The sequence below is a fragment of the Pelmatolapia mariae genome, linkage group LG2 (assembly GCF_036321145.2).
Source record: "Pelmatolapia mariae isolate MD_Pm_ZW linkage group LG2, Pm_UMD_F_2, whole genome shotgun sequence".
In the NCBI taxonomy this organism is placed as follows: Eukaryota; Metazoa; Chordata; class Actinopteri; order Cichliformes; family Cichlidae; genus Pelmatolapia; species Pelmatolapia mariae.
In genome coordinates, this window is record NC_086228.1 from 12,978,215 (window position 1) to 13,005,573 (window position 27,359).

General features: G+C 40.7%; 1 protein-coding gene across 1 annotated transcript; it reads left to right on the forward strand.

The window, feature by feature from the left end:
- The first annotated feature begins 694 nt into the window (after positions 1–694).
- LOC134635633 (beta-1,4-galactosyltransferase 1-like) lies at positions 695–27,157 on the forward strand. The gene is made up of 6 exons (XM_063485042.1): positions 695–1,030; positions 8,093–8,328; positions 19,713–19,900; positions 24,202–24,324; positions 24,820–24,924; positions 26,557–27,157. The coding sequence occupies exons 1-6, from the start codon at positions 769–771 to the stop codon at positions 26,684–26,686; spliced, it is 1,044 nt and encodes a 347-aa protein (XP_063341112.1). The 5' UTR covers positions 695–768; the 3' UTR covers positions 26,687–27,157.
- Positions 27,158–27,359: the final 202 nt, after the last annotated feature.

Genomic DNA, 27,359 nt, shown 5'->3' on the forward strand with positions numbered 1-27,359 from the left:
TAACAACACATAGGTGGCGCTACAGAGCCATTTCCCAGTGCTCATGTGTAAAACCATTAAAATACAAAATTTTTCACCAGACCTGACATGTGTGCAAAATTTCATGAGTTTTTGAGCATGTTAGAGCCCTCAAAAAGGCAATTCATTTCAATGAAAAATAATAATAATAATAATAATAATAATAATAATAATAATAATAATAATAAACAGAGCAGATACAATAGGGCCTTCGCACTCTCAGTGCTCGGGCCCTAATTATTAGGTTATCTACATTATTATGTAAATAACAAAATAAGTTAAAGCAAAAATTGGGAAACGTAAAGTCCGAAGTCTTTATATTAAGGGCCATCAGTCAAACAATATTGTTTGCTCTGGGTCTAAACAGAGCGCGTTGTGTGTGACATCTTCTTTTGCGCATGCGGGCCGCTTTGAGCGTTCACACTAGAGCGCGTTTGCTGTCGCATTTTATTTGTATGAACAAGCAGACACACCTGCAGTGTAAACATAGCCTAATTAATTTACCATCCACCTGAACGTGACGGACGTTTTTTCTTTTCTTTTTTTTACATCTCGGTTATTCGCTTTATTCCCGCGACATTTCTCTCTTATTTTGACCGGATATCACTGGAAACTTGGAAACTTTCCCGACAACTTGCAGGAAAGTGGAGTCTGAAAGCAGATAACATTAAGCGACCAGGGGAAACAGACGTTATTTCCGCTTCATCGGCCGGGTTTTAACGAAACACCTTCGGGACTGTGCGAGCCAGGATGCCCGGAGACCCCTCCTTCACCTTCAGCGTCCTCCACCGGATTTGTAAGCTGGTGGTGCTGCTCTGTTTTCTCCACATCGCCGTCGCCGTGGTCTTCTATGTCCGCTCCTTCGATTTCCGCCTCGCCTTCGTTCAGAATCAGCAGTCCAATAATAACATCTCTAAGAGCCAGAATACCGACCCGGTGGTGAGCTACGGGAAAGTCTTGGAGCAGCCGGTGAAGAAGCTGGAGAAATGCCCCGAGACGTCCCCCCTGCTGGGTAAGACTAGCCAGAACCCTGGTTCTGAGGTCCAGAGTCTGTTTAAAGGTTTAAAACACCACAAACCTCGGAGATTGACTAGTTTCGGTCCTCACCTTTTAATAGGAAACAGGGCAGTAGAATTGTGACAGTATTGGTTTCTGTGACTTAATAACCTATTCAAACAGACTTTTTAGCTTCAACTACCAAAAACAATAAATATACTTTTGTATTAGTATTGTTTTCTTTTATTCCAAACTCATATTCTGACGATCGTTTACTTTTTAACGGCATAAATGCAGATTATTAACAATTTAAACCAAGCATTTGGGGCTTAAATAGTATACTTGTTCGCTCCCGACACCTCACTGTATTTCTGTAGAAAGATACTGTACTGCTCCTTTAAGTTTAATCACCAAGAACAAATGAGGTCACTTGAGTGTTTGAATTTTTGTTTTAGAAACTGTTTGTGGAGCTGGATTTTTTTTAATAACTGCCTGAGGTTGGAAATGCTGCTTTATTGCAGGGGTAAGACATTGTTTAAGATCCATCCATCCATTCTCTTGCGCTGATCCTTTTCAGGTTGACGATGCTGTGACAGCATTGTTTAAGATATTAAATGAAAAATTACTCTTGTTTTCAATCAGAAATTTACAATTTCAAAGTGCTTTCTGAACGGTTCAAATGAAAAGACCTGCAGATTCTTGCAGGTTTGCTCCTGAGACAATTTAAGATTAAGATGTCAAAACTAGTAACTGAACTTGCACGAGTCGTGGGAGAGAAAAGCAGCACACTGGACATCGTGTCTTCCTTTCCTGTCAAAAACTACAGTTAGGGTAGCTTTATCTACTAAACTTAGTTCATACTGGTTGTTATTATTTATGTGTGGCTCATCCCTCTGCTGTGGAGGAGAGGCGCGAGAACAGTTACTCAAAGAGACGCCTTCACGTGCTCATCTTGTCCAACAAACAGTCCAGACCTCTACGATATTAAATAAATGAAAATGGCAGTTAAAGAGTTTCATTCAGGAATGTGGCTGCCTTAAAGCCACATTCCTGTACTCGTTTTGCCTGTTGCACTATCGAGTTACAGATCACTTCCTGTTCCCACTTTATGGCATTAGAGAGCACCTACTTTCAGTGATGCTGGCAGAAATGAAACTTACAGGTTTCAAAAGTATGATTTAAATATGAAGCTCAAGCTTCAGGATCTGCTCCAGTATCAGGATAAGTGAACAGACAAGGCTTTACAATTTAGCTGAGATCTTTAGACTTGATCAGGTGTGTCAAGTTTGGAAAACGTGAAGGAGTGCACAGACTCCTTACCTGTATTTTCATAGGGTTTACAGCTTTTTATATTGATAAAGACCCCTCCCTGCAATAGTAATAGATACACAAAGAAAAAAAAGGGTTCACCTTCTGGTATAGAAATTACTTTTTCTTTTTTTTCCCGTTTTACAGCGAGTTCAAGGAAGTCTTCTGTGAATGAACAAAAACTTCATATGTTATATTTACAGGAGAGTCTGGCCAATGAACCGTCAGCAGTTATATTTTCTGTAATTTTACACATTTTGTTATATACTTTCACTGATCCATGATGCAAAATAACTTTGAGATCCGTGGACTAGATTAACCAAATATGTTTGTGGTACATGATATATTTTGAAGTTTACCTGGAAATGGCTGAAATGGCATCTCGGTCCAAAAATACCTCCTGCCTCCTTCTGTCATGAGGTCAAAGATAGCTCTGAAGTACGACTGATAAGAACTTGTGCTCTGACTTCATGCTAACAGTTTGTTACCATGAAAAAGTCATTACAAAAAAAGAGCCAGTGTAACTCCATTCTTCCTCCTTATTAAGGCTTCTCATGTCTGCGTCACTATGAATTATGGGACAGCATTATCTCCTCTCCTTCCATAAAGGATACTGCAGTGTATGTATGAGGTAATAAAGGAAGCATTAAAGCACCTTTCCTTTGTATTTGGAGAATCTTGTCAGGACAAATTAAACACATATGCAATTTGCATATGGACACGTGCTAAATCTAGCAGTGTGAAAACTTTAATGTTTTTTTTTTTTAAAGTAAACCAATTAGACATGGAAAATATTAAAAATTTAATCACTCCTGACAGTCTTAAACCTCAAAAATGTGATTAATTTGCTTTAATAATAAGAGTGCATGCACGTTTGCATTCATGTGCTCCTCGGAGGGCCGGAATCTCCCAAGCTGAGAAATCATTCCTATGATAGTATTGTGCTGATTTAGCCGAAGAGGATTACTGCCAGTTAATACCTCTTCCAACTAATCTTTGTCTGTGGACGGTTACAAATTACAAACTAAATCCCCAAAAACCCAAAACAACGAAAAGTTTCAACTTTATTATTGGCAACTTTATTACCATTTACCCGTTATTTATTTTTTAGCCAGCTGGAAACAACTTTTTTCAATATCACATGACCGCGCAGTAAGATTGAAATAACCAAAATGAGAGTAATTGTTGTTACTTTTTAAATAGATGAGGTGGAAGAACACCATGAGCTGCTTCCACGTTAGGTTTCATGAATCTGTGGGGTTGCAGATGGCTCCAGTTTAATCACCAGAGTGGGCTTCTTTATAAGATAAAAAACGATTACAGATCCCCTTTATCAGAAACATTCAGACCAGCTGGCTCTCGAGTGCGTCTCTCCTCCCACAGACACACTCCATCTCCTCCGTGTTGGACTGCAGCTTGGAATCCTCATCTTGTTCTGCAACCTCTGTGATTTTGGCATAGCAGCACCCATGAACCAGTTCTCCAGCCTGCTGCAGGTTTTAGCTAGAGTGCTGCCACTAAAAGGAGAGAATCCACATTCATGAGGTGCTTTGCATTTTTGGTTGAATGAGATGTGTCTTTTATGAGATGGGCTGTGGCTTTAAAACAAGTCTGTTGTAAAGCACAGGTGCAGACAGTGTTATAAAATATTTTGTAGTGCAGGTACACTTTTAGTACGAGTCCTGTGTGCTCTTTCATAAACGTTCTCTCTGCGTGTTTGTCTGGACTTGATCAGTTTGTGTAACTTTGATCAGTATGTTTGTTATTAGCCTGATGATTAGTCTGATGATCTCACAGTTTCCTCAGCTGTGACCTCTCGGACCCCCTCAGACCTCTCAGATCAGCTCTGTCAGCCCACAGACATTCAGCTTCATCACACTCTTTGGTTTCTGAGTGCAAACTAGTCTGAACTAGGGATGGGTATCGAAAACCGGTTCTTGTTGAGAACCGGTTCCCACTGTTTCAGTTCCTTGGAATTGTTTTCCATTTTTGCAAACGATTTCCCTATCGATTCCCGTCGCCCCGAATGACGTCACCGCGTTGTGGAGCGTCATTTACCTGGCAGGAAACAAAAAGTTTGGTCATACTTTATGAGAACGGATGACAACAGGGCAACATGCAATACTTGCAAAGTAGATATTTCATTTAAGGGAGGAAACACTACGAATATGCAAAAGCATTTGCTCACAAAACACGTGATGACCTTGAATGAATGTCGTGTATTTAATTCCGCTCCGGACTCGTGAATCTCAACCCAGCAGCAGCCATAACGTTTGCACGTCCTCTGCCGTTAATGCGGCAGGTAAATAATCAACTAACAGTGCATATTATGTTAGCGCGATCTGCCTTATTACAAAAAAAATGTAAATGTAGAATAATAAAATAAATATTCGTCTGTAGCAATAACAAAGTATATTTATTTTATTATTCTACATTTACGTTACCGCTGCTGCTGGGTTGAGATTCACGAGTCCGGAGCGGAATTAAAAACATGACTTCATTTAAGGTCATCCGGTGTTTTGTGAGCAAATGCTTTTGCATATTCGTACTGTTTCCTCCCTTAAATGAAATATCTACTTTGCAAGTATTGCATGTTGCCCTGTTGTCATCCGTTCTCATAAAGTATGACCAAACTTTTTGTTTCCTGCCAGGTAAATGACGCTCCGCAACGTGGTGACGGGAATCGATAGGGAAATCGTTTGCAAAAATGGCAAACAATTCCAAGGACCTGAAACAGTGGGAACCGGTTCTCAACAAGAACCGATTTTCGATACCCATCCCTACTATAGACTTTTATATATTTATTTATTCATTTATTTTTTGCAGTGTGCACTGTCCATTTTTTTTTTTTTCTGTTTGAGCCGGATTAGGTTTGCTCTCCTTGGTTATTAATGAGCAGTGAAAATGATCAATGGTTTGACTCGGTGAGCTCTGCCAGATATTGTGTCATATAAAGAGGTGTCACCCTACAACACTTATTTGTTTCTGTTAGACCAAAAGCTCCTAATATCCTAACTAATATTTACTCAAGTATTGTGCGGATTACGTGGAGCCACAAGATTGCTCCACATGATCTATGGCCTGACGGCCAGAGGTCAGTAAAGAGTATGTAGGATCAGTCGATTGGTCAGCTGTAGGGTTATTTAGATCAAGTGACCTGTGTTTGCTCCAATCTCATAGATGGCAAACTGGCTGAAGTGAACCCTCACTATCAAATAGGTTTGAATTTTCACAGTAAAGGAAGCCCATTGAAATCCGCTTGTTAAGTGGATACGATTTGCCATTAGCTCTTTCTGGGTCCAAGCCCTCCTTCGGGTTCCAGAATCAAACAAGCACTTAAAAACAGTCCAAATTCTTCTAGCTCCAGTAGAATCATCTGTGCAAGTCTGCTTTTTAAGGACTGCCCTTAAATCTCCTCAAAGACCATCTTGAATGATCCAGGAGCAAAGTGACATTATCCAGCAGTTTGTATCCATGGGCAGGAAACGTCCCAGCTTTTAATTCAACTGAAAACCTACAGGCAATCCTTTAAAAGCACAAACTGTGATCAGCTTGGAGTGCTGGTAAGTCCAGCATGCTACAGAGGATTGAAAACGTTATGAAGGAGAGTCACAACTGTAAATACGGACTCTACACTGTAAAAGTCTTTGAAACTTATGACATGCTTATGATTGTTGTTCACTGTATCATAGAGAGAACATTGAGCCATTGCCCAAACTTTTATATATGACTGTAAATACTCAGCTCAAGATTAACTCCCCCTTTATAAAAAACAAACAAAACTCCATTAAGATATCTCGAAACTCCCGAAGTATGATTGCACGTTGCTCTATTTAACAAATCAAATGTTCTCACGCAGGCCTACATCTTTTAATAGCTGACCTTAAATCTTTATCCAGAGGGATGGCCAGCTGAAAGCAGCTTGAAGTGGCTTAAAGATGAACATATTAACATGTGAAACTGTGTTGAAACCACGAGTGGAAGGCTAAACAGTGAAGGATGTGGTAAAATGGTTCCAGCTGTGCTCCCGTTTCCTTTGTTAGGGAGTCCTGTTTGGTTTCTGTTGACACGTCATCACACGGTGAGAAATAGTACTTTGGACTGGCAGAGGAGCAGAACATTTTATCTGACATGAGTAGGACTCTGTTCTAGTAGTTTTCTTGGCACTGGTCTGGCATGATGTCACTGTTACAGAGATGTCCGTAACGCACGGGCAGACATGTTTCCGTGTTCAGGAAAATGACGTGAATATACAGGCTGTATAAAAGTTGTTGACCTGAGATCAGCGTCTAACTGCTCTCTGGATGAAGAGCGCAAATCTTTGTGTGTTAATGAGCTGTTTGGACTTTTGGACTCTTTCTGCAGCAGCATATTTCTCTGATTACACACTGAGAACTGTAGAAGGTTGGAAAATGTTCTGCAGGACGAAAACAGTTTTCTGTCCTGCTGTTTGTGCTCACATCATTTCAGTCAGAATAAACCAGAACAGACTGGAAGAACGAGCCGCAGGCGTACACAAACACGTTTAACTTGTCCTGACGATTATGTGACCAGAATCTTTACAGCAGTTTTCCTCAGATACATTTTACTTCGTCTCTCCTCAGGGGCCGCTCTTTTCATTCATTCATACATAATGCTTATAAGAAAAGTTAGAAAACACATCAGAGTTTAATGAGAGGGGGTGCTGGTTATCTCGGTGATATGGTTGGCATTAAAGGACTGAAAATGATCACTCACAGAGGGCTGAACCCTGAAAATCAAGGTGTGACTGGCTAGTCCAGTTTGCCCAAATTTCATTGCAGCAACTCAAAAGCGGTTCTCAGTAGTTTGTATGCCCCCACCCCACCTGCTTGTATGCATGCCTGCCTGACAGTGTTGGGCCATGCTCCTGATGTGATGAGATGGTGTCCTGGGGATCACTGAGCTCCTGGATAGTCTGAGTTGCAACTTGGCAATTGACCCAAACATGTTTTGAGCGCAATCTATCGGATTTAGGTAAAGAAAGTGTGGGGGCCAGTCAGTGGTATCAATTCTTTCATCCTTCAGGAACTGCCTGCATACTCTCGCCACATGAGGCCGGGCATTGTTGTGCACCAGCGGGAACCCAGGGCCCACTACACCAGTGTATGGTCTGACATCAGGTCCCAGAATTTCATCCTGATATCTAATGGCAGTCAGGGTGCTGTTGCTGAGCCCGTGGATGGGTGTGCGTCCCTCCATAGATATGCCTCCCAGACCATCACTGACCCACCATACTAATACATACGTACTAAACAATGTTACAGGGAGCATATTGTTCTCCACGGCTTCTCCATATGCTTTCACGTCTGTCACATGGGCTCACGGTGAAGCTGCTCTCATCTGTGGTGAGCAGGACGTCAGTGGTGGACCTGCCAGTTCTGGTATTCTATGGCTTATGCCATATGGGCTAAGGGCCTTCTATGGCCCTATTCAGCACCCCCAGGGTACCTGCCCATCTCCCAGAATATTTGGAATAATTTGTATTCATTAACTTTTCCTACTGTATTTTTCCATGTGGATGTTAGTGAATGAGGCCTAGTTGCTGTATATTTATATATTATTTCACTTTTTGTTTTTTTACACTCTGTTCACTCTGTCCACCTGTTTTTTTGTTTGTTTGTTTTTTAAATAATACTTTGGCTCAGTTTTTTGCCTGTGGGCAAAGCTCTCTGCTGTGGCCACCTGAAAAGGTTGTGCTGATCCTTTACTCTGTAGTCAGACTCTCTGATGTTGGTGTTTGTGTCCTCAGTGGGTCCCCTGAAGGTGGAGTTTAACTTTACTGTGGACCTGGAGCTGGTAAAAAAGGAGAACCCCAACGTGCAGCCGGGCGGACGTTTCAAACCCAAAGACTGCGAGGCGCTACAGAAAGTGGCCATCATCATCGCGTTCCGTTACCGAGAAGAGCACCTTAAGTACTGGCTGTACTACCTGCACCCGATCCTGCAGAGGCAGCAGCTCGACTACGGGGTCTACGTCATCAAACAGGTACACTTACGATGTGTGTTCATACATGAGAACAAAGAAACAATTAAAATCCTGTATGTATAAGTTCCACTGTTTACTTGACAGGGTGGACTGTTTGCCTCTTTGCGTAAAAATGAAATGAGAGAGAACATGTTTATCCAGAGTTTGGTTTCACAAATAGTAAAATAATACATCAGGTCTCCTGCCTGTGTGACGCTGGTGTTGGCATGAATGGCTCTTTATCCTCACAACGCCACATACGTTCCTGGAATTCAAGCTTCAGCTTGTTGCTTACATGAAATCGCTATCACTCCCCCTTACTGTGCGATGGCAGGAGTTTGTTTTGCAGTGTGCAGCTGTCAGTGATAAAAGGAAGTTCGTGGACCACAAGTGAACAAACGTGACTGATGGGGGTGTGTGCAGGGGGTTGATATCGCTACTTCTGACCAGAAATACCAGTCAGTTAAGTTATTCATGCAGCTAACTATTGGTTTACAACAGGAATAAACCATTTATAAGAAGTCCTCTGTACAAAATCAAACATTTTTATTAATACAGTAACTACCTTTAAAATTACTGTTGAGTATTTGATTAACAAGAAAAAGAAGTAATGAAAGAAAGCCATGGGGTTTAAAAATAAGATGATAATCTTTATTTTTTTTGCCCCTTTTTGAACTGGACCCCATCTTATAACTAAAAAGGAGCAGTGGCTACCAGATGTAAAGCTCTTAATGTTTCTCTTAGGGTGGAGAACAGTGTTTTTTTTGTTTTGTTTTGTTTTTAAAAAGGCTTCAATCCTTAATTAATGAAATACCATTGTTAAACTTCTCTGTCTACACTTCAATCGCATCATGATTGTTTAACATAAAAATCCACAGGTGGTTCACAGAGTATCTCACAGTAACGGTGCGTTCACACCGAACGCGATAGGCGCGAGCGAAAACGCCCCAAACGCCCCTAATTTGACGCGTGCACATTCGCACCTCAACGCGTGTCCAAGAAAAATCCATCGCGCCGCAAAATTGCATATTTTGACGCGCGTGAACCGGAAATGTGGGAGGAATGTGGGAGGAAGTTGTGCCAGATGTGTTGTGCTGCAGATGTCCTCTGAATAAACACATTATCTTGTTAGCGGAAAGGTATTTGTACATCAGTGGGAAAATAACGGGACAGTAGGCGGGCTTGCTAGCTTTTGCGCGGCTTCATCGGGTCAGTCTGAAAATTAAAAAGAAGAATGAATGAACTTACCAGGTTGCCCAATCTCCTCACTTATGTGCCTCCAAGCTAGGTCCTTTTTATTCCTGTCTCGGTAGAAGTAGCAGCTAGCATCATATAGCTCTGGATGATTAGCCACGGCACTGATGAGCTTTTCCTCCATACTGAATGATGAATGAAGGGCTTTGGCTGGATCTGCCCCTTTGACCTAGTTACAGCCACGTCACCAGGCTCCTGATTGGTTGTCGCGGCGCGATTTGACGCCGGAGTTCAGATTTTCCAACTCGAGCGGTTGGCGCGATACGTGCGTGTGCACAAAATGTAACACAAGATCTGACACGCGTGGTTTTCTTCGCGAGTCAAACGCGCCAGACGCGCTACACTGACGCGCGTTTCAGGCGTTTTGGCGTTTTGGCGACGCAAATCTGCTTCCGAATTTTCGCCGGACGCGCAATCGCGTGTCATTGCGCTCTTTCCATTGACTTTACATGTAAACCTGACGCTCTGGCCGCCTCTATCGCGTTTGGTGTGAACGCACCATTAGAACTCTAAACTTCTCTCTTACACAAAGTTTCTTCAATCAGCAGAATTTACTGTGAGTTCTTGGAAACTGAGAGTGTGATCTCTAGTGCTATTGATGTTTGCAGGCCGCAGTGTCACCAGCGTTGGGCAAGTTACTTTGAAAAGGTAATTAATTATAGTTACTAGTTACTTCTTCAAAAAAGTAATTGAGTTAGTAACTGAGTTACAGTATTCTAAAAGTAATTAATTACCTGAAAAGTAACTATTGCGTTACTTTAAAAAAACGTTTAACCCTCTGGGGTCCAGGGTATAATTGGCCATTTTTTACTACTTTTGATTTTCCCTCCACATTTCACCTTTAAAAACTATTTATTTGCCTTGTTTGGCATCATTGTTTTCAGCACAACCTCACGTGTCTGAATTTACAGTTATGTTTTCATTTTGACATACTGTATTAACACAATTGATCTGAAATCAGACAAAAACCATAAAATCAGAGTAGAAAAAGTTATATTTTTTACTGTAACAACCACAAACATCTTTAATGAATCATATTTCATAACTTTAAATGCAAATATAAATTGTCAGTTTTAAAATCCTATACACAAGTTTTACAAACAACAAAGTTATTTGCATCCATTTACCTTTTACCCTTTTTTAAAATAACCATTCCAAAGTATTTACAGAACAATCAGCTGTTCTGCATTCAATAAGATGCCACACAAATTATTTGTGCCACTCCAAAAAAATAATTTTAAAAGAACTTTAAAAGAACTCGGTCCTGCTTAACTTAAAATTATATAAATTAATAGAAAACAATAGAACGAAAAACATTCTTGTAACAGTGCACATATAGTGCATTTAGTACAATTGGCTTCAGTTGAGGTATTATTTCAGCTTTTCTAATGCTAATCAGCTGCTCCTGTTTGTAAACCCGCTTGTTCCCATGATTACGCATCATAACTCATCATCATTATTCATCTATGTATTACTTTTATGTATTAGTCATCTATTTGTTATAATCATCTATCCTTGCAGTTGTTTATTACACAAAATAAATTATATTATCACACTTCTGGCCACATAGCGCTGATATTCACTGCACATGCCCATATTAACTTAACCAGAGGGTTTAAAAAAAACAAACCAGTGTTTACATACCATATCTGCTTTTGCCGTGGCCTGGTGGACAAAAAATTGGTTAAGGGTTCCCCGAGCTTCCACGCCCCTCATGTTCTTCATGTGCCCACCATTAGAAGCATGCCTATGGAAAAAGTGCGCCAGCACACAGTGCAGTGCGCTTTATAGGTGTTATCGTGCACTTTTCCAGCCAGGTGTTTTCCTTTTCCCATTCCTCCCTGTACTTTTGCAGCCTTTTTTTCTTTCTCTGAGGGGAACAAACATTGCTGGTCTAATGCTGGGCTTACACTGTGCGATTTTTGGCCCATTTTGAGCCGATTTTTGAGTCGTGCGACCGATTTGGTGATCGGCCCGATTTTGGCCTTCATCATGCATCGTGTAGTATACGTGGGGTAACGAGAAGCGATTAACACCTCACGACCAGCTCCCGATCATCAATCGCTCGTGAGGGTGTCACCGCAGCCGCTCACACTGCTCACGCGCAAACACGTAAACGTCGGTGAAAAAGACGGAGCAGCACGGCTGTGCAGCGTGTGATCTGGACACAAGCGATGGAGGCACAACTTGTAGAACTTTGGAAAGCTCATCCGAGCCTTTTCGATGTGGCCTCACAAAATTATCACGACCACAACAACCGTGAAAATAGTTGGATTTACATTGCTGCTCAATCACAGCTGCCTGATCAATGTTTTTCATTAGCAATTTAGCAAAGTTGATGGTGGTGGTGTGCGTGTCTGTGTGAGTGAAAGACAGAGAGGGAGAGTGAGCGACAAATTTTCTGTTATAACCTTCATTTTATGGAGGCACAGTGTGAGCACTCAGGTCGCATCAGAGCATCGGGCCGTATAGTGTGAGACCCTGCATCGTGACCTACGAACTTATAACCCCTGCGAGTCAATCGTGCAGTTTGAGCAGGAGCTGAATAACGTGACTGAAAAAATCGCACAGTGTATGCCCAGCTTTAGGTGTACTGTCGTCCGAGACTTGCGCCGCAGTGTCGGCGTTTGTTTCCCTGTTGACCACAACAAGAAGCATGGCCATCTGTTGTCTTCCGGTATTTTCTCCGTAAGCGATCTTTCCTCGACCAATGAGATAAGCGGTAATCTGAATTGTCATACTCGAATTGTCATAAGTGTGCTGTCAGCTCATTGGTCACAAAGCAGGAGAGTGGCTGGGAATTATGTTTTCAAACAAAGCGTTAATTCCATTAACATTTATAGACTACTTTTGATTCTCACTGTATTACGGGACAAAGTGCGTCCCTTATTAGCTCAATACGGGACGTGTACTTTTGTTTCTAAATACGGGACGATTCCATTTTTTAAGGGACGGTTGGCAACCCTAATCATGAATCTGGTTTTACGTGGCCTATCAACACAATTTAAAAACTGGTATATATCACCTTGTTGCTTTGTCTTGAAGTGGTCATGTGATTGACTGAGGAAGAATAAAGTAGTTGTGGTAAGCCAAACAGCAGCACTCATGCGATTGTTTTGCCCCCTTAGCTCCAGGTGTTGTGCTAGACAGTGATCGTGATTACCGTCCGCGGGAGCGCGCGCAGCTGCTTAAAGCTATAGCGCCCAGATTTCTTACGTAGTCAGCTACTGCCGTGCAACTGATATAAGATGCGGTAAGCTGAACACAGCTTCAACCGTCTGTTTGTTGAAAAATGGTAATGGACCGCATTTTCTTGTTAGTAACTGTAACGGCGTTGTAACGATAGGAATAGTAATTAGTTAGATTACTCGTTACTGTAAAAAAGTTACGCCGTTAGTAACGCCGCTACTTGTAATGCCGCTACTTGTAACGCCGCTACTCAGTTCGGAGCAGCTTCGTGCTGTCTTATTGTCCTTAAACGGCTCTTCTGACTTCACTCTCTCTTTGAAGGAAGTCATTTTTTTCATATGAAGCAGAAAGCATACTAAATGCAAGAAAAATGCTGCAAACTTGCAAAAAGTCATTAAGAATGCAGCAGGAGACTCAAAGTCTATCACCGCTAAATGGGTGTATGGGGCACCGTATGTAAAGTGAAACATGCTGAAATTAACGGCAACATTTTTCCACATTTAGCTCAAAATGAGTCCTTTTTTACAACATTTAGTAAAATATTTGTAACTTTTCATATTTAAAACACAATTTTAAATGTTAAAGCTAAATGTTAAATGTTAAATCTAAATATTATATTTAAATCTAAATCTAAATGTTAAATCTATATATTATATTTAAATCTAAATGTTAAATCTAAATGTTTAGGCTAACATGCAAATTTATTGTACGGATCAACGGAAATACCAAAATAAAAGCTTTCCGAAAACCTCCGGTGCAAAAGTGTGCCGGTAGTGGTCAGACACGTTCTCACTCCCTAAGCGTAATATTTTACGCTAGGTGACAAATCGTCAACATTTTATGCTTTCGGGTACCCAACACGTTCCTAAATGACGGCATCGGAAAAAGGAGAGCACATGAGAACCGTTTGGACTCAATCTACACACGTTCATTTTCTGAAAATCGCTTTGGAAAACACTATTTTACGTCATTTAACTGCTAGTTAAGGTTAGGAATGAGGTTATGTTTAGGGATAAGGTTAGGTTTAGGGCTGGAACACATGGCTGGAACGTCTATTACCACGGGACCGTTATTCCACTGGAATTCAGCCATAACCCGGCACGGACTATGAGAAAGCACGTCCAGCGATTTAGCTGAAAACATCGGAAGATCCGTTTTGTCGGCCATCCAAAGGTTCAGCAGTAGTGCACTCTCAGCAGCTGCAGTCTCCACTTCACAATCGCTGCAGCACATGTCCAGCAAAATCGCTGGACATGCTCGTAGGCAAGGAGTGAAGCAGCTCATGGCGGGGAGAAGTGAGGGGGAGAGCAGACACAATCTGACCACAACTGGCACACTTTTGCACCGGAGGTTTTTGGAAAGCTTTTATTTTGGTATTTCCGTTGATCCGTACAATAAATTTGCATGTTAGCCTAAATATTTAGTTTTCTGTAACATTTAGATTTAACATTTAGATTTAATATTTAACATTTAGATTTAACATTTAACATTTAGATTTAAATATAATATTTAGATTTAACATTTAACATTTAGATTTAACATTTAACATTTAGATTTAAATATAATATTTAGATTTAGCATTTAGATTTAAATATAATATTTAGATTTAACATTTAGATTTAATATTTAACATTTGATGAAAAGTTAGAAATATTTTACTAAATGTTGTAAAAAATTACTCAAAAAAACATGTTTTTGTAAGGTTTTGAGCTAAATGTGGAAAAATGTTGCCGTTAATTTCAGCATGTTTCACTTTACAAACGGCGCCCCATATGGGTGATGCATATTCGGCTGCATTGAAAGTAGCCCCTGTAATCTTATGAGACAATAGTCGTACGTCAGCGCAGACATAAACATTTTTAAACCCAGTAAAATTTCATTAAAAGGTTTGGGTTGTCTCAAAGTCCTGCAATTTTTTAAGGTCATACTGAGCTTTGTCTTGTATTACCTTGAGGGAGGCTTTTACTCATATCAGTTTCTGCATATTTGTACGCAGTGTTGGGGAGTAACGGAATACATGTACCGCCGTTATGTATTTAAAATACAAAATATGAGTAACTGTATTCCGTTACAGTTACCGTTTAAAAAGGTGGTATTTAGAATACAGTCACTTTGTTGAAATAAATGGATTACACGGCGGTACTTTCCTGTTTCATATTGTCGCGGGCAGTGTTGGGTGTAATGCGTTACTAAGTAACGCGTTACTGTCATAGCTGGACTGGCCATTGGGCATACCGGGCATTTGTCCGGTGGGCCGCTGGCGATTTTTTGTTTTTATGGGCCGATGGATTTTTTTTTTCTTTTTTTTTTAGGAAGGGTATATATAATGAAAGGTGTTGGATTGGCCAGTTGGTCATGATCGACTCTGGGCTGGACCAATTACAGCCGAGGAGGCCGGATGCACCCTCCCCCTTGTTTAGCAATCTTATAGACGAACTAAAGAAAATGGAGAATAAAAAAAGGAAAGGAGGTGTTTATGAAAATATCACTAAATCTGTAATTTATTAATTTTAATATTAATTAATGATCATGTCTCACCTCTAGTGTTCTTGGTCTTAATTTAAGGTTTCTACCGTGTTTTGTAGATAGTTCAGGAGGTTAACTCGACCAAGCAGTCTTTTTGTTTCCGCTATGTACTGTTTAAAATCCAGAATAGGGAGGATGGTGTAGGTTTAAGTTTATTAGATTGATAAATATATATCAACAAGGCAGTGTACATCAAAGCAAAGGCTTTATGGTTTTTCCTATACCGATTGACAGATCACGTGACTTTCGCGCATTGCATGCCGGGAACTCGTGGCAAAACAATCCAAGTACCACATCAAATGCAAGCATTTGCAGCACCGCAAAACGTTCATTCTCCGGTTCCAATACCTTCTTGGTTTTTCTTTGCCACACAAAAAAGGAATGTACAAAACGAAGGAGAATAATGCCGGACCGTACAAAGACAGACTCGACGAAAAGGCAAAGAAAAGATACGAGGAAAAAATCAAAGGAGTGAAAGGGTCAGACCCTTACGAGCACACAGAGTGGACAAAAGACGTCAGCGTGCTGCCTAACTTTCACCACGCTCAGATTTATAATTATACGGTTCTTTGAGTGAGTGCATACACTCATGAAGTTTTTAGTAACTTCAGGTCACTGCAACAAGCCCAGGTACAGTTTACCGACGGATGGGTACAGGACCTTGAAATGCACCATGTAGAACGAAAGACCATCGTACAAACAAAGGTAAGTTTACCAGTCTCACAAATCGTCTTCATAAATACACATTCGTTAAACGTTTATTAATAGGACCTTTGAGCTCAACGGTAATTAATTAGTAGTGGAAATAATTTCTGGTAGCATTACAGAAATGTAGCAGTGACAATAATATTGTATGTTGTAATCGTACTGGGCAATTAGTGATACAAAACAACTGTTTTATCCTGTGAATAAAAGTATGTTTTTGTCAATGTACCGTGGTAATAACAGAAGCGAAACGCAATATTGTGTCAGGACAATTCACTATTTATGCACAATAAACAAAGGAGCATAGCGCGACAATTTCTGTTCAGCGCCAGACTTGCTTGTAACCTATATCACCAATTAAGTTATGAAAAATGACGTATTAACTACTACAAAACACTGACCTTTGTGGGAATGCTTGGAGCAGACTAACATGTGAGCTGGAGTGTTCTGAGACGTTATATTTGGTATATCCAGACCATCCGTCAGCTCTTACTTCGGAAACATGGCTTAAAAAATTTCTCTTCAACGACGTAATCCGATTAAAAAAAAAACAAAAAAACCGATCTCTTTACCCGTCGGCTTCCTGTGGCTGTCATGCAACCAGCTATTGCAGTTAATAATACAACAGCTTCTTGCCATTTTTTGTGTTTCTTTTTATCGCTGTGTGAAAGCTAGTACCTCTTGCCACAAGTTCCCAGAATCCTTTGCGGTTTTACCCCTGAATGACGTCACATTTTCAATCTCTATCCTGGTGGGCCGGTCTCTAGTCAAAATGCCCGGGCCGATTTTTTTGTCCCAGTCCAGCCCTGGTTACTGTAATTAAATTACTTTTCCACTGAAAAAGTAGAGTAACTAATTACTGTTCATTTTTAGGTATTTTAATTACAGTTACTTACAATGTACTTGCGTTACAATGTAAAATAATTAAACTCGCTGAATATCATTATTTAATTTCAATAATTTATCTTCTAAACGTAGAAGTAAACTCTGCCGCTTTAACATCGCTGTAGTGCAGGTGCACATCATTTCGCGCCAGTTTGCTGCATAGTCGTATTCTAAAGCGGAAGATGTCGGACTCGGCTGAAGCGTGTGGCTGTCTCCTCACTTTTCTGAAACAAGCAGACAAGAATATTACAGTAATGTGTAAGCTATGTCCTGGGGAGAAAAAACTATCGGCTGCTGTTAATAGCACGAGTAATCTATTGAAGCGCTTGACACGAGAGCATAGACGAACACTTCTGAGTGATCCTTGTTCATCATCCATGGATAACACTGCGGCAGCTCCTGCTAAGCAGGCATAACTTGATTTTACTTCAGCAGCACAGAAAGTGTCTGAAGGTGAGCTTAAAAAATGATTGCAGGCTACATTGTGGAAGAGATGCTACCGCTGCGTACTGAGTCTCCGTCTTTAAAAACAATTATTTATTATTTAAAGAGTTTAATTTCTATTTGTTTGTCCACTCAAGATTTATAGGGATTTTAAGAAGTATTTAGTTTAATTACTTATTTAGTAATTAAGTTACTTATCTAATTACTGTGTCAGAAAAGTATTTTAAATACAATATTGACTAAGTAATTAGTAATTAGTAATTAATTACTTTTTTAAAGTAACTTACCCAACACTGGTCGCGGGTCAGGACTGTTTGGGTTTTGTTTGACAGCTACGTTCTGTTGTTCCTGGCGGCAGTTACGGTTGCCATGGTTACAGGGCGACGCTTTCTCTCTCTCTGCAACTGTGTGTTTCCTGGGTGAGAGAGCGCCTTTTTGTTGTTGTTGTTGTGCTAAGCTAATAGGCAGAATGCTACAGGCATAGCTAGGGATGGGTATCGAAACCCGGTTCTTGTTGAGAACCGGTTCCCACTGTTTCAACTCCTTGGAATTGTTTGCCATTTTTGCAAACGATTCCATTATCGATTCCAGTTGCCCCAAATTACGTCACCACGTTGCGGAGCGTCATTTACCTGGCAGGAAACATGGTGCCTAAGCGGCTCAAACGCTCAAAAGTTTGGTTATACTTTACGAGAACGGATGACAACAGGGCAACTTGCAATACTTGCAAAGTAGATATTTCATTAAAGGGAGGAAACACTACGAATATGCAAAAGCATTTGCTCACAAAACACGCGATGACCTTGAATGAATGTCGTGTTTTTAATTCCGCTCCGGAGTCGTGAATCTCAACCCAGCAGCAGCCATAACGTTTGCACGTCCTCTGCCATTAATGCGGCAGGTAAATAATCAACTAACAGTGCATATTATGTTAGCGTGATCTGCCTTATTACAAAACCTGCCATTACTGTGTGTTTAGGTGACCATGATGAGAGAGACAGAGTCTGGCTGGCTCAGATGCTGGCAGTTCTCGCTGCAGTTTACCGTTAGCGTCTCCTTTCAGGCCAGGATAGACGAATGTCACCGAGCAGTGACTAAGTTTGTGGTAAAAGGCTTGCACCCATTTGCCACAGCAGATGCCCCCGATTTTCGGTAAGTGAATGTGTTTAATTGTAGGCAGGGACATTACTGGATGTTCTTGTGTAATTGCTACAGAATAATTTATGTTATACTTTGTTATTGCTACAGAAGATTATTTTATTATTTTACATTTACAATTTTTTTTTCTGGGGACCCTATGACACCCCATTGAAGAGCCGTAGGCTGTGGATCTCTTAAGATCTCACTGTTGGGTTTGTAAGGCCATGTTACTCCTAAATTTCTATCTTGTTCAAAGAGAAGATATAAAACAAAGTTCTAAGCTAATCGACCTTAGTGTTCTCCTTTTTTAAAAAGAATCGATAAGAGAATCGATAAAGAATCGAATCGTTAAACAGAATCGAAAATGGAATCGGAATCGTGAAAATCTTATCAATACCCATCCCTAGGCATAGCCCTAAACAATGTAGCCTCATGGGCAGTGTAGTCCGTGCTGCAGGGAGAATGGACTGCCATACCCGTTATGTGTCTGTGAGGAGGGAGAAAAAGGGGAGTGGAAAAGTACGAGTTGTCATCGAGCAAAAACGGGAGCTGGAAGCATGTAAATATAATAATAACCACTGCAGCCACAAAGAGTGCCTGACGAGCCCAGTTGTAAGTAAGCTATTAAGACTCGACTGTACACTGTGTTCGTGTTTTCCTCCGAAACAATAAGTTCCGTTGGAGCAGCCTTTCAACGCCTCTCTCTGTCTCTCGCAAGCAAAGTTGACCCACACAACAAAGTAAAGCTAGTTTTCGGCTACGAGCCCGACACGGAACCCGACGTATTAGCCAGAGGTCCCTTTACTACGGTTCGGAGCCGCGGACCTTCAGTAATAGTAATAAATCACAGCAATAGTACATTCACGTAGTTGTAAAAAGCATGATAATATATTAAGTAATCCAAAGTATTCAGAATACGTTACTCTCATTGAGTAACATAACGGAATACGTTACAAAATACATTTTGGGGCATGTATTCTGTAATCTGTAATGGAATACATTTTAAAAGTAACCTTCCCAACACTGTTTGTACAGTTCAAGTTGTCCAACATTCTTCAAACCAGTCGATCAGGAAGCTGCTGAACAAGGAGACAAAAAAAACCATCATTGTTTGCCTGGTGTTGGATTCGTTACATTTGATCTACTATATTATATACTCTACGATACAGGTCAAGTTTGGAAGTGTTTTTTGTGACTGACTTCACGCTCTGTTCTTGAACCAGTGCCGCACTTTTAACCCCGTGATTATCTGTGTGTGTCAGGATGGCAACGACACCTTCAACAAATGCAGGCTGCTGAATACTGGCTACGCAGAGGCCTTGAAGGAGTATGATTACAACTGCTTCGTCTTCAACGATGTCGACGTCATCCCCATGGACGACCGCAACACCTACAAGTGCTTCAGCCAGCCTCGGCACCTGGGTGTGTACTTGGACAAGTTCGGCTTCAGGTGAGACACCACAGGAAATAAAGGGATGAGAAACTTAAACGACAGTTATGCCACTGAAAACTGTGAATGGAGGTGCAAGACAAGCAGATTTATTGTGACCGTCTGCAATGAACTTGGGATCCCGTTGCCTTTGAAATGATTACTTCAAAGTCGGGGACCAGGTCTGCAATAACATGCAGTCTCTACTGTTGTCTTCAAAGCAACTTTGGTGCATCGAGATAGGACGGAGTTAGTCTGCTTATTAGTGATTAAAAACTGTGATTGGAAATCATTTCCTGTCTCCATTCACAGAAATTCATATGAACTTCTTACAGTCAGAGTCCAGTCAGAACCTCGTAGATTTAGAACAGAAGTTCAGAAATTCCTCCATAAATTGTGACGTAGTTGCTGCAGGACCGTGTTTTAATTGCAAATAACCAGAATACAACCAGCTGATTTGAGTTGAGTCCCGATAAGTGGAGACCGACTCAGATTGATTGCAACATGTTGACGAATTTCTGTCCACTATAAAGGAGAACATCACAGCCTGATACCTGCAGGTCTGACAGCAGCAGGTGTATCACTCCTTTTTTTTACCTGGAGACAGCAGTCGCCTCATTGTTCTGACACACAACACAAAACTATCCACAACACTACACACTAACTACACAAGACAACACATGAACTACACACTCCAAACACGCTAAACGTCACAAATCTCTCACATCTCAAAACTCGCTCTCTCTCTTTTTCTGCTATCTTTCTCTCTCTCTCGCCGTCACTCCTAAAACTTCCCGTTTTGTTTTTTTTGTTTTTGGCTCATAAGCAGAGAGTGCTTGCTAGCGCTGTCCTTAGACAGTAAATGTGACGAAACTATTGAGGAAAAAACGCCGCGTATATATTGTTTATCATGACTAGGGTTGCCAACTCCCTGAAAAATAAATAAGGGACACCTCGTGGCCAGGGCCGGGCAACCCAGTTGTATTCGGCCTTCCCAGTGTGGGGAATTTTGTAGCTCTTTTTTTTTGTGTGTGAAATTATTTTTTTAACCATTTGACTTGAATTTGATTTAAGTAGATGCATATTCTTTGTGATATGACCATATGGGAAACAAATGATCATTTAGCCATTTATTTTTAGCTCAAAATGACAATATTAACACAATAAAACAGGTCTCTTTCTTAAACAGAAGCCTGTCATGCTTTTTTTTTTTTTTTTTTTTTTTTTTTTAAAAAAAGCCTGTCATGCTTAACTTTTGAGAATATAAGTAAATCTTACTTTAAAAGAACTCTGTCTTGCTTAACTTAAAATTATATAAATTAATAGAAAACAATAGAACGAAAAACATTCTTGTAACAGCGCACGTATAGTGCATTTAGTACAATTGGCTTCAGTTGAGGTCAAGGGCGTAGATTTGGTTTTGGCATTGGTGGGGACGGATGATTCAACCACCGAACCCTGCCCTGTTTCTTTTCTTTTTCCTTTTTGTCTTTGCTTCTTGATAAAAGGGGATAAATATACTTACCTACATATGCTATTCTACATGCTTTTAAACCATTTAAAATTACAATTCAATATCCAGCGATTCAATAATCGCTGGATATTGGTGGGGACATGTCCCTTCCGTCCATGCCAAATCTACGCCCTTGGTTGAGGTATTATTTCAGCTCTTGCCTGTATGACGCCGGTGTTGGCATGAATGGCTCTTTATCCTCACAACGCCACATACGTTCCTGGAAAAAAGAACAAAGAAAAAGGGCGATCGTGGCTCAAGAGTTAAGAGTTCGCCTTGTAATCGGAAGGTTGCTGGTTCGAGCCCTGGCTTGGACAGTCTCGATCGTTGTGTCCTTGGGCAAGACACTTCACCCGTTGCCTACTGGTGGTGGTCAGAGGGCCCGGTGGCGCCAGTGTCCGGCAGCCTCGCCTCTGTCAGTGCGCCCCAGGGTGGCTGTGGCTACAACGTAGCTTGCCATCACCAGTGTGTGAATGTGTGTGTGAATGGGTGGATGACTGGATATGTAAAGCGCTTTGGGGACTAGTAAAGCGCTATATAAATACAGGCCATTTACCATTTACCATTTACACCTGCTGCTGTCCGACCTGCAGGTATCAGGCTGTGATGTTCTCTTTTATAGTGGACAGAAATTATTTTTTTGGAGTGGCACAAATAATTTGTGTGGCATCTTATTGAATGCAGAACAGCTGATTGTTCTGTAAATAGTTTGAAATGGTTATTTTAAAAAAGGGTAAAAGGTAAATGGATGCAAATAACTTTGTTGTTTGCAAAACTTGTGCATAGAATTTTAAAATTGACAATTAATATTTGCATTTGAAGTTATGAAATATGATTCATTAAAGATGTTTGTGGTTGTTACAGTAAAAAATATAACTTTTTCTACTCTGATTTTATGGTTTTTGTCTGATTTTAGATCAATTGTGTTAATACAGTATATCAAAATGAAAACATGACTGTAAATTCAGGCACGTGAGGTTGTGCTGAAAAGGATGATACCAAACAAGGCAAAGTAAATAGTTTTTAAAGGTAAAATGTGGAGGGAAAATCAAAAGTAGTAAAAAATGGCCAATTATACCCTGGACCCCAGAGGGTTAAACGTTTTTTTTAAAGTAACGCAATAGTTACTTTTCAAGTAATTAATTACTTTTAGAATACTGTAACTCAGTTACTAACTCAGTTACTTCTTCAAAAAAGTAACTAGTAACTATAATTGAATTACTTTTTCAAAGTAACTTGCCCAACACTGCTCATTTTTACACGTGTACTTACAGACAGACAGTAATGATTAATCAATCTCTTGTAACCTGTTATTGAGGATCTTTGTCATACTTTGAGCTGATGGTGTCAAACTCTGTGTGTTCTGTATGTTGAGGTCAGCTGAGACAGCACAGTATGTGCCGTATACCTGTCAGATACATGCTTTGTAGCTAATGAGTAAAATTAATAATGTTTAACATCGTACACATAACTGGCATCACGGATCAAGTCAGCTAAAATCATTTCAGGCAGTTGTTGTTCCCAACACACAGTCGCGGTTTTCTTCAGGTGTTTTGGGAGGAGACTTTTAAAGGAGTCGTGTTTATCTCAGCTATGTAACCAAGGTCGAACACAAGGTCAGGCAGAATTATCTCATGATTAGTTCATAACAGTACCCTGGAACTGTAAAAATGGCCCTTGCTGGCATGCATTTAGGAGTTTTTGAGAAAAACATCCTCTTCCTTTTTCTTGCTGGATCCTCCAGCCTGTCTGACTACATTGCAACGCAGGAGAGGCTGTGCAGCTGCTGATTGTAATGCTGTGTTTGAGACCGGGATAATTATATAACACAAAAGTGGTTGAACTCATTAGTCACATTTTGGGAGTAAAAGAGACTTGTTGCTGAAGATAAATTTTTAAAAAAAATCCTCCTTGAAGCATTCATAGCTGAGAAATGAGGGTCTTTTTTTTCTTTCTAAAAATCCTTGTCTGTGGTCTCGCTGTGAGGTGTGAAACGAAAGTGCCACTTTGGCGTCGGAGCATCCTGCCAGCATGCAGCTGTCAGGTCGTAGGGCACTGCTGAGTAACTGCAGAGCTGACGTGTCAGTACTCAGATCTGGATGTGCTCAGCACTGAATCTGTGTTGTGGGCGGGGTTAATCGTGCAGACAGTGTGTAGTTCTAGTGAATAGAACAGACAGACTTTCAAACCACTGAGAAAGAGGTGGGTACTGAAAGAAAACCTCCCTTCTCTCGCCGCTGTCCCTGAGCAGCAGCGTTTCCTGTCAGGAAGCCCAAAGAAGCTGATCTGTGTCATTTCACCTCCTGCTGTTGTTCTGTGAAAAACAGGCTGAGCATGGAAGGAAAAAATGTCCACTGTCACTCAGATCACATTTTGTGTCAGTGAAAAGGTCAAGCTTCTGGATGCTCACCACCTGTGTCAGTTTTGTGTAAACACACAAAACGAAGTGTTTTGTGTTTACACAAAACGAAGTGTTTTGTGTAAACACGAGTGTAGTGTAAAAACTGCTTTGTACAAGTACAGGATGGTAACTGGTTATGAGAACAAGTGAAAGCTGCTTCCTCTATGCTCTGCAGGCTGCAGCTGAGTGAGGCCTGATCATGTCCAGCTTTATGTTTTTCTTTTTGACTTTATTAGAGTCACTTTGCACGATTCACAGTTTAGAATAATAATAATTTACCTTATATTTGGCCTTGGTGCAATCCCTCAGTTCATGCTTTGTCTGAAATGAGCCATTTTAACTCCTCTGCCTTTAATATCCAAGATCGATCATGTCGGTCAGCTTTAATGAACTGTTTGTCCTCTGCAGGTTACCGTACAATGGGTGTTTTGGAGGCGCCACCTCGTTGAGTAAAGAGCAATACTTGAAGATCAACGGCTTTCCCAACAACTATTGGGGCTGGGGAGGAGAGGACGATGACATCTACAACAGGTACATTTGCTGCTTTACATGCTGCAGCGGACTCACTCGTGTCATTACAAACACATCACGTACCGTCTTTATACACATGTCACATGATCCACAGTCTGCAGGTCAACCACAGCGCCAGTGTCAGAGAAGACTATGCATTTTTTATGTGTCTGAAGCTTTTATTTGATTTGACAGCAAATATGTGTTGGTATCCACTCATCAGCTAATGAATCATCATAAAAATGAATAAAAACGTCCATTAAAATTACCCACGTTTGAAAAGAACATTTTTATATGGGGCAAAAAGGAAATATGTAACATTTACAAACACTTGGAAAATAGTTTTTAAAATTATGAAAAAAAAATGCATGCCTGGACAATAATATATATTTTTAATTACCAAAAAATAATTCAATGCTACAAATTAATTATTACCATCTTTATTATATTTTAAAAAACAAAAATCAAACAAAGACATTTTAAATATATTCTTTTAAAAAACTGTTGTGTTTTTAGGGTGGTGACTAAAGGAATGTCCATCTCCAGACCCGACAGTGAAATTGGGAAGTGCCGCATGATCCGACACAACAGAGACAAGCTGAATGATCCAAACCCACAGAGGTGCAGACCCAAATCATCTTCACACAACTCTGCTTGTTATACCAGAGACACACACACACACACACACACACACACACACACACACACACTGTTTATTCTGCATGATGACAGGGAGTCACGCTGGAGTACACCCACTCTCCTGAACTGTTTTCACTTCATATAAAACTTCTCACATGAGATTTAATTTCATTTCCAATGTTATTCCTCACTGTTGCATACTTTGGAAATATAACATTGACTTTCACTGCTATGCCGATGACCTGCTGCAGTATATTTCTTCCAAACTCAGTTTCTCCCTTCCACCCATCTCTCTTTGATTGCTTCATGGAGATTAAACCATAGTTCTCTGATTTTCTCAAACTCAATAGTAATAAAATTGAAGCTCCACCTGTCAGCACAGATTCCACTTTAACCAAATCCTACAGGTTTTCCATTAATATTGATGACAACTCCATCCTTCCCTCCCCTCAGGTTAAGAGTCTGGGTGTCATCCTCAACAGTACTTTATTAATCTTCCACTTAAGCAACATCAATTGTCTCTGTCCCGTCCTCCCCCTCCATGCTGCTGCCATTCTTGTCCATGGCCTTGTCACTTTTTGGATGGATTATTGTAATTCTCTTCTCTTTGGTCTCCCTAACAAGTCCCTTGATGAACTCCAGAATTCTGCAGCCTTGATCGCAACTCGCCTACATCCTCAGAGAGCACATCACCTCTGTGTTTCAGCCGCTTCACTGGCTGCCTGTAGCGTCTAGAATCACTTTTAAAATATTGCTTCTCACTTTCAAATCTCTCCATAACCTGGCTCCTCCCTGCTTGTGTGATTTACCCCACGTTGCTACTCCCTCCCGCTCCCTTATGTCTTCTTCTGATACTCACCTTATTGTTGCCTGCACCCATCTCACCACTTTTGGGAACAGAGCTTTAAGCTGCTCTGCTCCCCAGCTCGCGAATTCACTTCCTCCTGATATTAGAAACACAGGCTCTTTTCCCTTATTCAAGTCAAAACTAAAAATGCATCTTCAAACTGGCTCACTCTCTTTAAACATCAACTCCAATTATTGTCTAATGCTGTTTTTGATCCTTTTTACTGTTTGTCTTCTATGCTTTGAACACTGATCTTGGGTTTTAGAAAGGCGCCCACAAAAAAACGTGTTATTATTATTATTATCAGTACTGTTAGGTCTACACTTATAGACCTCACTGACTCAGAGACTTATTCCCGTGAACAAAAAAAGACGAACAGAGATCGATCGGTTTTAACTTGCGCATGGGGAGCCCAGTTGGAATCTTAGAGCTATGAGTTCTGCTCCCAACCTCAGAGGACTCCAACTCTGGCCCCCTCCTGCAGAACATATGTCGTGTGTGTCCGCAACAGTGAACGTGTGATGTGTGGGTGTGAGCATGTGAGGTGATCAGTGAAACGTGAATGTGTGTCCGTGTAGAAAACAGAGGTGAGCATCCATGCTAAAGATCTAATCATCTTGCACAATGACAACCATATTGATCCACAATTCTCTAACAAGTACCATTACTGATCAGTATTTATACTGCTAATTAAAATGAAGGCTAAATGTGGTTTTAAGAGCGAGGCTGTTGGTTCTGAAGGGTCTGGATGCTGTTTTTGGTTCCAGGTTTGACCTGCTTGCTCACACTCAACAGACCATGGACAAAGACGGCATAAACTCTCTGAAGACCCAGGTGTTGAGCATCCAGAAGTTTGACCTTTACACTATGATCACCGTGGATGTGGGAAAGCCATGAAGGATCTGTGGCACCGGGACCAGGCTGAAATTCACACCGTGCCTCTGACACTTGAAGCTTTAAGTTCTGGTTCTGCTCCAGAACTACTGGACTGTTTCCGTGATTTTTTTTTTTTTGGGTTTTTGCACAAACAGACTCATGGTTTGTGGAGTTTTTTCGGGGCCTTAAGGACTCAATCAGCTCCCACGTCTGTGCGTCAGACGCTGCTGCTGGGATATTTCCTAAACAAGACTTTTGTTTTGAAAATCAGACAATCAGAGCGGCCCTCAGGGTCATGTGGTCTGGGCTTTACTGCTGGAGGATTAGGGGTTATTGAGTGTGTCTGTTTGACCTTTTTTAAAAATCAGGTTTTCAATCAGTGATCAATGTTTCTTTTCTTTTTACAGCCAAAGTTTAATCCAAAATGAAACGAGTCTGTTCCTCAATAGATTCTATTACTAATTAATCAGCACTGATTGATTATCTACAGAAAAAAAGAAAAATGATGGATTATCGGTGATGGTTGGTTTCTCTGTTGATTGATTAGCTGTACTTCATTTTGATTGATTGATTGTATCTCTAAGTGTCCTTATTGGTACCAAAGACTTTACTGATCCTGTGGATGAGGTCAACTGACTGCTGGACAAGTTCGTTTGATTATTGATGACACATATTGATCCAGTGTGTGTTATCT

Excerpts from the sequence above, each read along its gene's own strand:
- LOC134635633 (XM_063485042.1), top strand. The coding sequence starts at position 769 with ATGCCCGGAGACCCCTCCTTCACCTTCAGCGTCCTCCACCGGATTTGT. Across the intron at positions 1,031-8,092 it reads CGAGACGTCCCCCCTGCTGG|TGGGTCCCCTGAAGGTGGAG; the intron begins GTAAGACTAGCC and ends TTGTGTCCTCAG. Across the intron at positions 8,329-19,712 it reads GGGTCTACGTCATCAAACAG|GATGGCAACGACACCTTCAA; the intron begins GTACACTTACGA and ends TGTGTGTGTCAG.